We start from the raw sequence: 13,742 nt of genomic DNA, 5'->3' as shown, positions 1-13,742 counted from the left end.
TAATATCACCTGAATTGGACTTTTTTACATTGAGTTATGTCCGTTACCGTGTAATACGTTTAAACAGCCGACGAATTGGTTTCTGGTTTAGTAATTTGAGAATTTGACCAAGTTACATTAGAAACTGGACTAAGTGACCTTCATGAACATTATAGCCCTGTGTCTTAGCTTCGAAACGGCATAGGTTACGCCTCAATCCGATAAGCGTAGCCTCGGATATGTTATTTCCGCATTTGTACGTCAAATCTGTCTTGTGCTAAATTGAATTTCTGCACTTGTCCTTAATGCGATTCTTGTTATTATGATATTGTGAGCCTATGGAACGGCTCTTGACATAAATTGCTGATATGTATGATGTTGGGTTGTGTTGAAGAAAAATAATGAAGCCTAAATGGCTGGAAATTAGGTAAACACAAAGGGCATGCTGCCCGAATTTTTACTCGAGGACTTTGCGATTTGAGTAAAGGCTAAGTGATTATCACTTGAACTATCGAGGACCTTTGCCACTTGTTTATCGAGGGTTATACGTTAGGACTTGGCCGAACTTGTACCCTTAGGAAAACGATATGAATCACTATGAAACCGTTTTACTTGCACTTTTGTCTCAAGAGTCATCTTCAAGCAAAAATGTTATCAAATTTTTCAGTTTGAAGAGCGAGCAATTATCACACGACTCTTCTCAAGAGAATTTCAATTTCTTGATTCTTATTGAACGAAACGGTTAAGTTTCGAACCTTGGTTGATTTTCAAAGTTCTCAAGTTAAGTTTTATCGCAGATTTGGACTCCCAACCCGGAGTACCACCCAAACACGAGCACTAGAAGCACTATTTGGTGAGTGCTTCCAAATATCCGATTGTACTTGATACATGTGTTTCTTACACGACTTACATGATTACATGATGAATGAATGATAGGGCAAGGGTGTACTTTATCGCACTTGCCCTACTATGACCTGTTCTTGCTATTGATCATACTTGACTTGTTGTACATGTACTTGAATTATGTCTTGCCTGGAATTCCAGAAACCCTGTGGCTAGTTAATCAAGTCGAGCCGGCAAGGGCCTGGTCGATTAGATAACAAACCCTGGGTCACTTGTAATGTCGAGTGGAGTGTTATCTTCTCGACTAAACGGTATACTCGAGTATTACCACCCATGTTTTGTATGGCATGCGGGCCCGGAATAGGGGGTTGATCGGTGGACGGGAATTGGCGTGTAGTGGAGTTTATTTGGACTTGATTTTACTTGAAAGTTGACGGAGTGTCAACTACCACTTGACCAAGCTGGAATGGAGCCGTAAAACGAGTACTGTATCCTTATACGTGAATGTGAATCTAATATTACCTGGCTAGCTAAAGTACTATTGCCTGACTTGACTTGGTTGCTCGCTATTTCACTGTTATTTTGCTATAACTTGGTTGTTAACCAATTTGATATTTGGAAACTTCACTGGGCTCCGGCTCACCCTTTTAGTTTTGTTTTCCTTACAGGGGTACGAGTGAAGCGTGAGAAGTGTAAAGGCTAGCGTAGTCTAGTTACTTTAGACTTTGTTTTGAATTTTGGTTTTGTACTCGCGCTATTCCTCGAATGGAACATTTTGTACTTGGGTTGTATATATTTTGAACTAGTTTAAGTATATCGAGACTTTGTACCTTGATTTCTATCAATGTAAATCATAAGTTTGAATTGTGAATGTTATTTATGGTTCATGGATGTGTGTATATGATTCGATTGAGATAGTGAGTGAGTCCTGGCGAGAGCTGGGCAGGCGGTCCGCCGAACCCTTTGGTACGCCTTAGGGGGAGGTGGGGTCGTCACAGGTGGTATCAGAGCTTAGGTTTGAATTGATCTGGATAGTTTGAGTGCTTGACTTGATAGGCTAGGGTTTTATTATCGAGCTTAACCTTAGTCTTGTTTTGTGCTTGATATGTACTTACCTTTGCAATGTTATTTGCAAACTTAGGTGATGGCAGACACTGACTCTTCTGGGGATGCTGGACTGTCCCAGCCTGCACCTACTGACATACCGACTGAGGTACCTACTGATGTGACTGAGGTGCCTACTGACGTACCTACTGACGTTTCCGTGGTTGAGTCATATCTAGCGGGGCCTGTATGCCGCGTGATTACATACCAGGAGGTTTCCGGCGGGCCAGTGCAGCGGTGGTCCCCAGCGCGCAAGATCCGGCGCTGCGATTGCTGGAGGACCTACTCCTACCCTGACCGAGTAGTGCTTGCCGTAGATGACGAGCGGAGACGATTGGGTAGCACCAATCGTAAGTGCTTTGCGGAGATAGAGCGTCTGCAGGCTACTCTCCGAGATCAGGGAGCTCGGATCCGAGAGTTGGAGGCCGCGGTTTTGGCAGAGCAGCAGCAGTCAGATGCTTACCGTGATCAGGCTCATGCGACGACTGGACGCCTGATGCGAGTCGTTGGGGATATACGAGACCGGACCGACCACATCCTGACCGAGTGCGAGGCACTTGTAGAGGATGTGATACAGGACTTGGCCGAGGAGGGCCAAGCGCCTGTAGCTCCTGCCGCCCCCGGTGCCCCTGAGGAGGATCCAGAGGAGGATCCTGAGGTGGAGCCAAGCGCGTCCTCGGAGTCGGTTGGGTCGGCGTCTAGCCAGACCACTTGTTAGGAGTGAGGGCTGAGGAGATTTTTGTGGGATAGTTAGGAACATAGTGGGACGACACGTCTTCTTTTGTTTTTGTTTTAGACGTGTCCTGGTGGATGTAAATATCTTTTGTTCTATGTTCCTTGGCTGTTATAGCCTCTGACTACGTGACTTGTTGGCCTGTATATATGACTTGGTTGCTATATGTATAAAGTACTTGTTTATTACATGCTCGATTGCCTCTATTTATTCTGTTGCAACGTGTTATACGAGCCGTACCTTATTTTGTTTATATGCTTATAGTTGGTGACTCTCAAACATGGAGGATAAAAGGAGTCGGACCAAGAAAACTAATCGAGAACGCAGTTCTAGGCGAGGCCGTGAAGGTGAACAAGTACAAGAACCGGTGCCTGAACCGAGAGAGGAGAGGGAGGCAGCGGTTGAGCAGCAACCTGAACCCCAGACTACCGGGGGAGATCAGGTGGCCACTGCCATCCAACAGATGACTAATATTTTGACTCGGTTGGTGGAGCAACAGGGTCAAGGTTCTGTAAATCAACCTAGAGACCCTGATTCAGGGCAAGATAGAGCCTTGGAGAGATTCCGGAAATTCTCTCCACCCAAATTCTTAGGAGGGCCAGACCCGGATGGGGCTGAGAAATGGCTGGAGGCCATGATAAACATTTTTGCTGCCCTAAACTATACCGAGGAGAGGCAGGTTCAATTTGCTGTATTCCAGTTCGAGGGGCCAGCTAGGGCCTGGTGGAACGTGGTAAGGGCCAAATGGGAGAGAGAAGGAACTGCATGGACTTGGCTAAATTTTGTGCGGGATTTTAACGAGAAATATCTTCCTCCTATCGTCCAGGAGAAGCGAGAGGACGATTTCATTAAACTTCGTCAGGGACTGATGAGTGTAACTGAGTATGAGACTCAGTTTACAAAGTTGTCTAAATTCGCTCCCGAATTGATTGCTACGGAACCAAGGAAAGTACGAAGGTTTATACAAGGGTTAAATGTGGAATTACAAGAAGCCTTAGCAGCGGTACAAATCAATACTTTCACGGAGGTTCTGGAAAAGGCCTTGAGGATAGAGACTGCTAGGACGCAAGTGAGGAATTTCCACGCTAAGCGGAAAGGGGCACCTAGTGGAGCCCAAGGGTCGGTACGAGGCGAGCGGAGCATGCCACCTGCTAAATCCGATCGTGGAGCTGGAGGTGGACGATTCTCGAACACGTTTAGGGGCAGTGCTCCGAGAGGGAATGCCCAGAAGGGGGGCCAAGGTGGTAGAGGTCAAGGTAGAGGTTTTACTCAGGGAGGTCAAACCTCCACTCCCCGAGTGACATGTGGGTATTGTGGAAAATCAAACCACACTGAGGACGAGTGCTAGAGAAAGGCTCGGAAGTGCTTGAGGTGCGGAAGTGCGGATCATTAGATGGTCAATTGTCCGCTAATCAGTGACACTCAGTCAACTGCCAGGTCAAACCCAAAGCCGACTACTGCTGGAGGGGCCAGGTCGAGGGTACCGGCCAGAGTGTACTCGCTAGATCAAACAACTGTGCCTGAACCAACCAGGGTGGTAGAAGGTACAATCCCTGTTTTTCACCGGTTAGCTAGAATTTTGATAGACCCCGGTGCTACTCACTCTTTTGTTAATCCTGCATTTATGCTTGGAATTGATTTGAAAGTTGAAAAGTTACCTTATGACTTAGAGGTAAGGACACCTACGGGTAATCAAATCTTGCTGGCAAATGAGGTATATAAGAATTGTGATATTTTGGTTGGCGAACGGAAATTGGTAGTGGATCTCATTAGTCTAGCCATTAAGGGGTACGATGTTATCTTAGGTATGGATTGGCTAGCTCACTATCATGATCGGGTAGATTGTAAGATGAAGGTGGTCGAATTTTGTATACCAGGAGAGGCAACTCTAAAGCTTGATATGAGGGGTATGATAGCCTCTTCTGCACTTATTTCAGGTATAAGGGCTAGGAAATTTCTTAGTCGTGGGGCTCGTGGTTACCTAGCTTTCCTAATTAACACTCCGGGAGAAAAGACTAAGTTGGAAGACATGCCAGTAATCAGTGAATACCCGGACGTATTTCCGGAAGAATTGGAGTCTTTGCCACCCGAAAGGGAGATTGAATTTAAGGTTGATTTAGTACCCGGAACCACTCCCATCTCTAAAACTCCTTATCGTATGGCACCTGCTGAACTCAAGGAGTTGAAAGTGCAACTGCAGGACTTGCTAGAACGAGTGTTTATTCATGAGAGCGAGTCTCCATGGGGAGCTCCAGTGCTATTTGTTAAGAAAAAGGACGGGAGTTTAAGGTTGTGCATCGACTATCGAGGATTGAATGCAGCAACCATTAAGAATAAATATCCTTTGCCCCACATCGATGAGTTGTTTGATCAGTTACAGGGGGCTGTAGTGTTTTCCAAGTTGGATCTGCGACAAGGGTACTATCAGTTGAGAATTAGAAAAGAGGATGTACCAAAAACGGCATTTAACACTCGATATGGGCATTTTGAGTTCGCTGTGATGCCTTTTGGTTTAACCAATGCCCCAACGGCATTCATGGACATGATGCATCGGGTGTTCAAACCTTACTTGGATAGGTTTGTAGTGGTGTTCATTGATGATATCTTAGTGTATTCGAGGTCAAGGGAGGAGCATGAACAACATTTACGGATAGTATTGCAAACCCTAAGAGAGCACCAACTGTTTGCTAAGTTCAGTAAATGTGAATTTTGGTTGGAAAGTGTGGCGTTTCTAGGTCACATAATCTCAAAAGATGGCCTTGCTGTAGACCCGGCGAAAGTAGAAGCTGTGGCCAAGTGGAAGCGGCCAGAAAATCCCACAGAGGTTCGAAGTTTTCTAGGCTTAGCAGGATACTACCGCAGATTTATAAAGAATTTCTCGAGAATTGCAGGACCCTTGACGAACCTGACCAAGAAACAAGGAAAGTATATTTGGGACGTTAAGTGTGAAAATGGTTTCCAAGAGCTTAAGAAACAATTGATTATGGCTCCAGTTTTAGCGTTACCCAATGGAAAGGATAGTTATACGGTTTATACCGATGCTTCAAAAGAAGGGATAGGGTGCGTGTTGATGCAGAATAGGAATGTGATTGCCTACGCATCCCGAAAGTTAAAAACTCATGAGCAAAATTATCCGACCCATGATTTGGAACTTGCAGCTGTAGTGTTCGCTTTGAAGAAATGGCGACATTATCTCTATGGTGTAACTTTTGAGGTTTACACAGATCATAAGAGCCTTAAGTATCTGTTTTCTCAGAAGGAGTTAAATCTAAGACAACGTCGGTGGGTAGAGTTCTTAGAGGATTATGACTGTACAATTAACTACCATCCTGGGAAGGCCAACGTTGTAGCAGATGCTTTAAGCCGGAAGGCTCAACTAGCAAGTTCTATAGTGAGAGAGTAGAGCCTATTGGAAGATGTTTGCGAGTGGAAACCTCGTTTGGAACCGAAGAAGGTGATTTTTGGAAATATTGAGGCGAAATCGGCATTGATGGAACGGATCAAAGAAGGCCAAGTGAAGGATCCAATAGTGCAGAAGTGGATAGAGAGAGCGAAGAAAGGGGAGTTACCTAATTTTAATTTAAGCCCTGATGGAATCTTAAAGTTTCGAAATCGTGTCGTAGTACCTAGGGATGAAGAATTAAAAAGGGAGATTTTAGAGGAATCACATTGCTCTAGGTATACGGTGCACCCCGGGAATAATAAGATGTACCGAGATCTTAGGAATCTGTATTGGTGGGAGAAAATGAAGGCAGAAATTGCCCAGTTTGTGCAAAAATGTTTTACGTGCCAACAAGTAAAAGCTGAGTATCAAAAATCGTCAGGTTTGTTACAGCCTTTAGAGATCCCTGAGTGGAAGTGGGAGCACATAACGATGGATTTTGTGTCGGGGTTGCCACGAACACAAAAGGGGCATGATGCAATTTGGGTAATAGTGGATCGATTGACTAAGACTGCACATTTCCTGCCAGTAAATATGAAATATTCTTTGGAGAAACTTGCTAAATTTTATATGGATGAGGTAGTGAGACTACATGGGGTACCAGTGAGCATTGTATCAGATAGAGATCCTAGATTTGTATCCGGATTCTGGCAGAAATTACAAGAGACTCTAGGAACTAAGCTGAGTTATAGCACAGCGTATCATCCGCAAACTGATGGACAATCTGAGAGAACTATTCAAACTCTTGAGGATATGCTGAGAGCCTGCATTGTAGATTTTAAAGGAAGTTGGAGCCAATATTTGACCTTGGTTGAATTCGCGTATAACAATAGTTATCATTCCTCTATTCAAATGGCTCCATATGAAGCATTGTATGGACGAAGATGTCGATCTCCAATCCATTGGGATGAAGTAGGGGAGAGAAAGGTCATAGATCCAGCTACCATACCATGGGTTGAGGAAGCCTATGAAAAGGTGAAAGTGATCCGCCAGAGGCTTCAAACCGCCCAAAGCCGTCAGAAAAGCTATGCCGATCATAGGAGGAAAGACTTGGAGTTTGAAATAGGAGATAAGGTGTTTCTTCGGATTACACCATTAAAAGGAAAGATCAGAGCAGGAAAAGGGAAAAAGTTGCAACCACGATATATAGGACCTTTCAATGTGCTTCAGCGAATAGGAAAGGTAGCTTATCGACTTGAGCTACCAGCTAGTTTGTCTAGGATCCATGACGTTTTCCATGTTTCTTTACTTAAGAAATACCATCCGGATCCGACTCACATTTTGCCACCCGAGGATGTTGAACTTGACGAGTCCTTAACCTATGAAGAACGACCTATTCAAATACTAGATCGAAAGGTGAATGACTTGAGAAACAAGCAGATTCCTTTAGTAAAGGTACTATGGAAGCATCATGAAGTGGAAGAAGCAACTTGGGAGCTAGAAAAGGATATGCAAGAAAAGTATCCTGGCTTGTTCACGACAAAAGGTATAAATTTCGAGGTCGAAATTCTTTTAAGGAGGAGAGGGTGTGAGGACCCGCAAATTTCCTACATTTTTCCTCAAAAATACCTTTTATTTGAAAATTATTATTTATTAAAGCTCTACTATCCAATTGTTCAACTATAAGTGCAGATGAACCTAGAAAATAGGATTTTCCGCTTCGGTTTCAAGATTTGAGCAAAATTAGGGTTTCGCGATTTTTCCGCCGGATGAATTTTCGGTACTGGCCGAGGATCAATTTGATGAGTAAAAGTGACTTTTAAGTGAGAATTAATATGTAAGTAGTAGCAATGATATAAGGTTAGTGAATGGGAAGTAAAAACCCTAGTACGTGAGTTTTAAGAAAAACGGCGCGAACCGGCGGGTCCCGCGCATTACCGTTTGAACGCACCACTTGACAACCACTTTCTTACCCTACAAGCTCATTGACAATTGAGCAAAATATCTTCTTATATTACAGCTAAGGGGACCGAAATTAGTGGCTAGAAAGCAAGGGAAAGAAAGAGAAAAATTAGTGGCCAAGATTAGGCCAAGTGTTGGGCAACTTGTGGACACCATTAGTTCTAATCCTTTTGGCTTTATCATAAGACAAACTTAGCTCCATTTCTCTTCATTTTCTGCCAAGGGAGCCGAGAGAGAGAGAGAAGAAGAACAAGGGAGAAATTTCTTCATTTCTTCTTGATTCAAGCTACAAAGTGAGAAATCCAAAGAACTAAACCGATTAAACTTCTCCTTGGGTGATTAGCTAGTGATTGGTGGTGAAATTTTGGAGAGAGAAGGCTTGGACTACACTTGGAGAACTCAAATCAAGGTAAGGGGGATGATATCTCTCTAAATTTTTCTTTCAATCTTGGTGAAATTAAGTCTAGTAACTTGAGTAGTAGTGGAATTATGGATGCTAGCATGATTGGAAGTTTTTTTTCCCTCTTTATATGATGAACTAGGGTTTGGGAAATTCTGCCCAACTTGTTGTATGATGCTTGTATGTTACAATTAATGTTGTATAAGATGTTTTGATAGTGTGAGAAGTGAGAAATTGGGGAAAGTTGCACTAGACACTACAAATTTCAGATTTCTGGAAATTCTAGCTTGCATTCTGTCCGAATTTGTATCTGTGTGTTACAGACCGAATTAGCCTTGGGTCAAAGAAGAAAAGTTGTAGAGAATGGTATTTTGTAGGTTCCTGTAAAATTTCAGCTCAATCGGAGCAACGTAGGTCGTGAAAAGTCCAAAATACCCTTACTATTTTAAATATTTCCCAGCAGTCTGTTTCATCAGTTAAGTCCAGTTTATCACGTTTTTTGACTAGGATCCGTACTGATTTAGCTCTGGGCCAAAACATGAAAGTTTTAGTGTTCTGAAGTAGCTTTACAATGCCTCTAAGATCACCTGAATTAGACTTTTGTACATTGAGTTATGTCCGTTACCGTGTAATACGTTTAAACAGCCGACGAATTGGTTTCTGGTTTAGTAATTTGAGAATTTGACCAAGTTACATTAGAAACTGGACTAAGTGACCTTCATGAACATTATAGCCCTGTGTCTTAGCTTCGAAACGGCATAGGTTACGCCTCAATCCGATAAGCGTAGCCTCGGATATGTTATTTCCTCATTTGTACGTCAAATCTGTCTTGTGCTAAATTGAATTTCTGCACTTGTCCTTAATGCGATTCTTGTTATTATGATATTGTGAGCCTATGGAACGGCTCTTGACATAAATTGCTGATATGTATGATGTTGGGTTGTGTTGAAGAAAAATAATGAAGCCTAAATGGCTGGAAATTAGGTAAACACAAAGGGCATGCTGCCCGAATTTTTACTCGAGGACTTTGCGATTTGAGTAAAGGCTAAGTGATTATCACTTGAACTATCGAGGACCTTTGCCACTTGTTTATCGAGGGTTATACGTTAGGATTTGGCTGAACTTGTACCCTTAGGAAAACGATATGAATCACTACGAAACCGTTTTACTTGCACTTTTGTCTCAAGAGTCATCTTCAAGCAAAAATGTTATCAAATTTTTCAGTTTGAAGAGCGAGCAATTATCACACGACTCTTCTCAAGTGAATTTCAATTTCTTGATTCTTATTGAACGAAACGCTTAAGTTTTGAACCTTGGTCGATTTTCAAAGTTCTCAAGTTAAGTTTTATCGCAGATTTGGACTCCCAACCCGGAGTACCACCCAAACACGAGCACTAGAAGCACTATTTGGTGAGTGCTTCCAAATATCCGATTGTACTTGATACATGTGTTTCTTACACGACTTACATGATTACATGATGAATGAATGATAGGGCAAGGGTGTACTTTATCGCACTTGCCCTACTATGACCTGTTCTTGCTATTGATCATATTTGACTTGTTGTACATGTACTTGAATTATGTCTTGCCTGGAATTCCAGAAATCCTGTGGCTAGTTAATCAAGTCGAGCCGGCAAGGGCCTGGTCGATTAGATAACAAACCCTGGGTCACTTGTAATGTCGAATGGAGTGTTATCTCCTCGACTAAACGGTATACTCGAGTATTACCACCCATGTTTTGTATGGCATGCGGGCCCGGAATAGGGGGTTGATCGGTGGACGGGAATTGGCGTGTAGTGGAGTTTATTTGGACTTGATTTTACTTGAAAGTTGACGGAGTGTCAACTACCACTTGACCAAACTGGAATGGAGCCGTAAAACGAGTACTGTATCCTTATACGTGAATGTGAATCTAATATTACCTGGCTAGCTAAAGTACTATTGCCTGACTTGACTTGGTTGCTCGCTATTTCACTGTTATTTTGCTATAACTTGATTGTTGACCAATTTGATATTTGGAAACTTCACTGGGCTCCGGCTCACCCTTTTAGTTTTGTTTTCCTTACAGGGGTACGAGTGAAGCGTGAGAAGTGTAAAGGCTAGCGTAGTCTAGTTACTTTAGACTTTGTTTTGAATTTTGGTTTTGTACTCGCGCTATTCCTCGAATGGAATATTTTGTACTTGGGATGTATATATTTTGAACTAGTTTAAGTATATCGAGACTTTGTACCTTGATTTCTATCAATGTAAATCATAAGTTTGAATTGTGAATGTTATTTATGGTTCATGGACGTGTGTATATGATTCGATTGAGATAGTGAGTGAGTCCTGGCGAGAGCTGGGCAGGCGGTCCGCCGAACCCTTTGGTACGCCTTAGGGGGAGGTGTGGTCGTCACAAAATTGCATTCACTAAGCATGGTTTTAGCAGCCTCTTGGAGAGTTCTATTTTTTCTTTCTACAACTCCATTTTGTTGAGGGACTCTAGCAATAGAGAATTCATGAGTAATACCATTATGATCACAAAATTCTGGAAAACCACAGAACTTGAATTCTGTCCCATTATCACTTCTAATCCTGACAATTTTCAAGCCAAGCAGATTTTGTACTTTAGCAAATAATGAGGTAAAATTCTTAAAGGCATCACCTTTATGAGCAAGGAATATCACCCAAGTATATCTAGAATAGTCATCAACAATCACAAAACAATATCTCTTACCACCAAGGCTTGCAGTCTGTGTAGGACCAAACAGATCAAGGTGCAGAAGTTCAAGTGATTTTGAAGTAGAAACACATTTCTTGGGTTTAAAAGAAACCTTGACTTGTTTTCCAAATTGGCAAGTATCACAAATTCTGTCTTTTTCAAATCTAATTTTTGGAAGACCTCTAACAAATTCCTTTTTAGAAATTTCTTTCAGAAAATCCATATTGAAGTGACACAGCCTTCTATGCCACAACCATGGGTCCTCATTTGCTATTTTGAGACATTTGAGATATGAGGAATCAATTTTTTCAAGAAAAACTACATAGACATCATTAACTCTTTTTCCTTTGAAAACAATGTTGAATTTTGAGTCAAATATGAGACGTTCAAGCTTTTTGAACAATACAAACAGATTCCTATCACACAATTGGCTAACACTTAACAGATTGTAGCACAAATTGTCAACAAGAAGAACATTGTGGATAAAAGTTTGATCATTCTTACCAACATCGCCAATACCAACAGTCTTGGCTTTGTTATCATCTCCAAACGTTACCTTTCCACTTGCTTTTTGCTTGAGTTTAATGAATTGTGATGCATTACCAGTCATATGTCTTGAACATCCACTATCAATGAACCATTTTGATTTTTTAGCAATGTTATCCTGATTCACCTACACACAAACCCACAAGATAATACTTGGTACCCTTTACATGTTGAGTCCTTGAGAGTTAGTCTTATGTTTAACTACCCACATGCATCTCATGCCATTCCTCATGTTTTTCTTAACATGACAGTTGCTATTCATGTGACCAGATTGACAACAAAAGTTGCATACTGACATTGGATCAATCAAATGAACAGGTTTAATGAATCTGACTTGCCTTCTTCTGTGGATAGCAAACTCATTTGTATTTTGGTTCAATCTTATTTGATGAGTATTAACATAAGGTACAGTGTCATTCTTTTGAAGATGGTTCTGTTTCAAATGATGTAACAATTCACATAAGTCATCCATCCTTTTTCTTAAGCTGCATTGCTCACTTCTGAGTATGTCACAGTAATTTTTCTTTTTGTAAAGTTCAGCAAGCACATCAGATTCAGTCCTTTTCAGGTTATCATTTTCATGCTTAAGACATTTGTTTTGTCGAAAAAGATTTGCATTGTCTTGTATTAGAAAGCTAATTTTTTGCTTCAGTTCCTTGTTTTTAACATAGGATTCTTTCAAGCTGTTATGCATTTTTTCTAGAAAAGAATTAACATCATCATCAGATTCACTATCACTATCGGTTTGAGAGTTGCATTGTGTTACCTCTTCATCTCCAATAGCCATGAAAGCCACTTGAGCAGATTCCTCTTCTTCTTCAACTTCGCCTTCTGAGTTGCAATCATTCCAGGTAATTTGGAAATTGTTGAACTTTGGTTTTCGTTCAATCTTGTTTTCCTTCTTTTTCTTCATTGGACACTCATTTGCATAATGTCCAGGTTGGCCACATTCAAAACATTTATCGTTTTGCTTCTTGTTGAACTCTAGTTTCCCTCTATTTCTGAAGTCATTAGTCTGATTCTGGAAGGAATTGCTGGATCCGCCTTTCCTGAATCTTCTCTTATTGAGAAATCTTTTGAAGCCTCTTGTAATGAGTGCAATATCACTGTCATCACCTTCCAAATCATTTTCATCCAGTGAGGCTGTTTCATCTTCATCTTGTGAAGCTTTCAGAGCAATACTCTTCCTTCCTTTTGTGTCTTCTTCTTCCTGCATCTTAGATTTAAGTTTCAGCTCGTAAGAAGTTAGAGAGTTAATCAGAGATTCAATGGATAAGGAATTTAGATCCTTGGCTTCCTCTATGGCAGTCACTTTGCTTTCCCAATCCTTTGATAGAGCATTCAGAATTTTTCTGTTCTTTTCACCTAGAGAGTACTTCTTCTCAAACACCTCTAAATCCTTGATCAGATCATTAAATCTACAATACATTTTGTCGATGTTTTCATGAGGCTCCATCTTAAAAGATTCATACTTGGTGACCAGAATGGACTTTTTCTGTTCTCTTACGTTGTCACTACCCTCATGAATTTCTCTTAGCTTATCCCACATTTCTTTGGCAGATTTACACCCTTTTACTCTAATTGACTCATTTGAGTCTAAGGCACTATAAAGAACATTCATGACTTTGGCATTCAATGTGAGATTGGTTCTATCTTGAGCATTCATCTCAGCTCTCGTTTTTGGCCGCAACAAACCTGTTTCTGCATCAAGAAAGTTAGCATCATGCGGTCCTTCATTCACAATAAATCACAGCTCAATATCAATGGATTGCAAGAAGATAATCATTCTTTCTTTCCAACTAACATAATTGGAACCAGTAAACATGGGAGGCCTAGTGACTGATTGTCCTTCAACAAACATGGCATGATTGGTTGTCATTTTAACTCCAAGCCGCTTGAGCTTAATCTCTAGGAGACCAAGCTCTGATACTAATTGTAAGGATCGAAAACAACCTAAGAGGAGGGGTGAATTAGGCTTTCAAAAAACCTGCTAAGATATAGTCCACTTTTTCACAGTCTACCTTTCTTTTCTCAAAGACCTCCCAATGATCAAGATAACACAAGAGCACAAGTATTCGTGAGATAAAGAGAA

The 13,742-nt window shown here is 41.4% G+C and overlaps 1 protein-coding gene across 1 annotated transcript; it reads left to right on the top strand.

Moving 5' to 3' along the window:
• The first annotated feature begins 4,466 nt into the window (after positions 1-4,466).
• LOC140016486 (uncharacterized) lies at positions 4,467-5,049 on the top strand. Its single transcript, XM_072070014.1, has 2 exons — positions 4,467-4,948; positions 5,034-5,049. Exons 1-2 carry the CDS (start codon positions 4,467-4,469, stop codon positions 5,047-5,049), a joined length of 498 nt encoding a protein of 165 aa, XP_071926115.1.
• Positions 5,050-13,742: the final 8,693 nt, after the last annotated feature.

Source organism: Coffea arabica, chromosome 11c, assembly GCF_036785885.1.
Source record: "Coffea arabica cultivar ET-39 chromosome 11c, Coffea Arabica ET-39 HiFi, whole genome shotgun sequence".
NCBI lineage: Eukaryota > Viridiplantae > Streptophyta > Magnoliopsida > Gentianales > Rubiaceae > Coffea > Coffea arabica.
The sequence above is the reverse complement of the archived record's forward strand: the minus strand, read 5'-3'. Positions and strand labels throughout refer to the sequence as shown.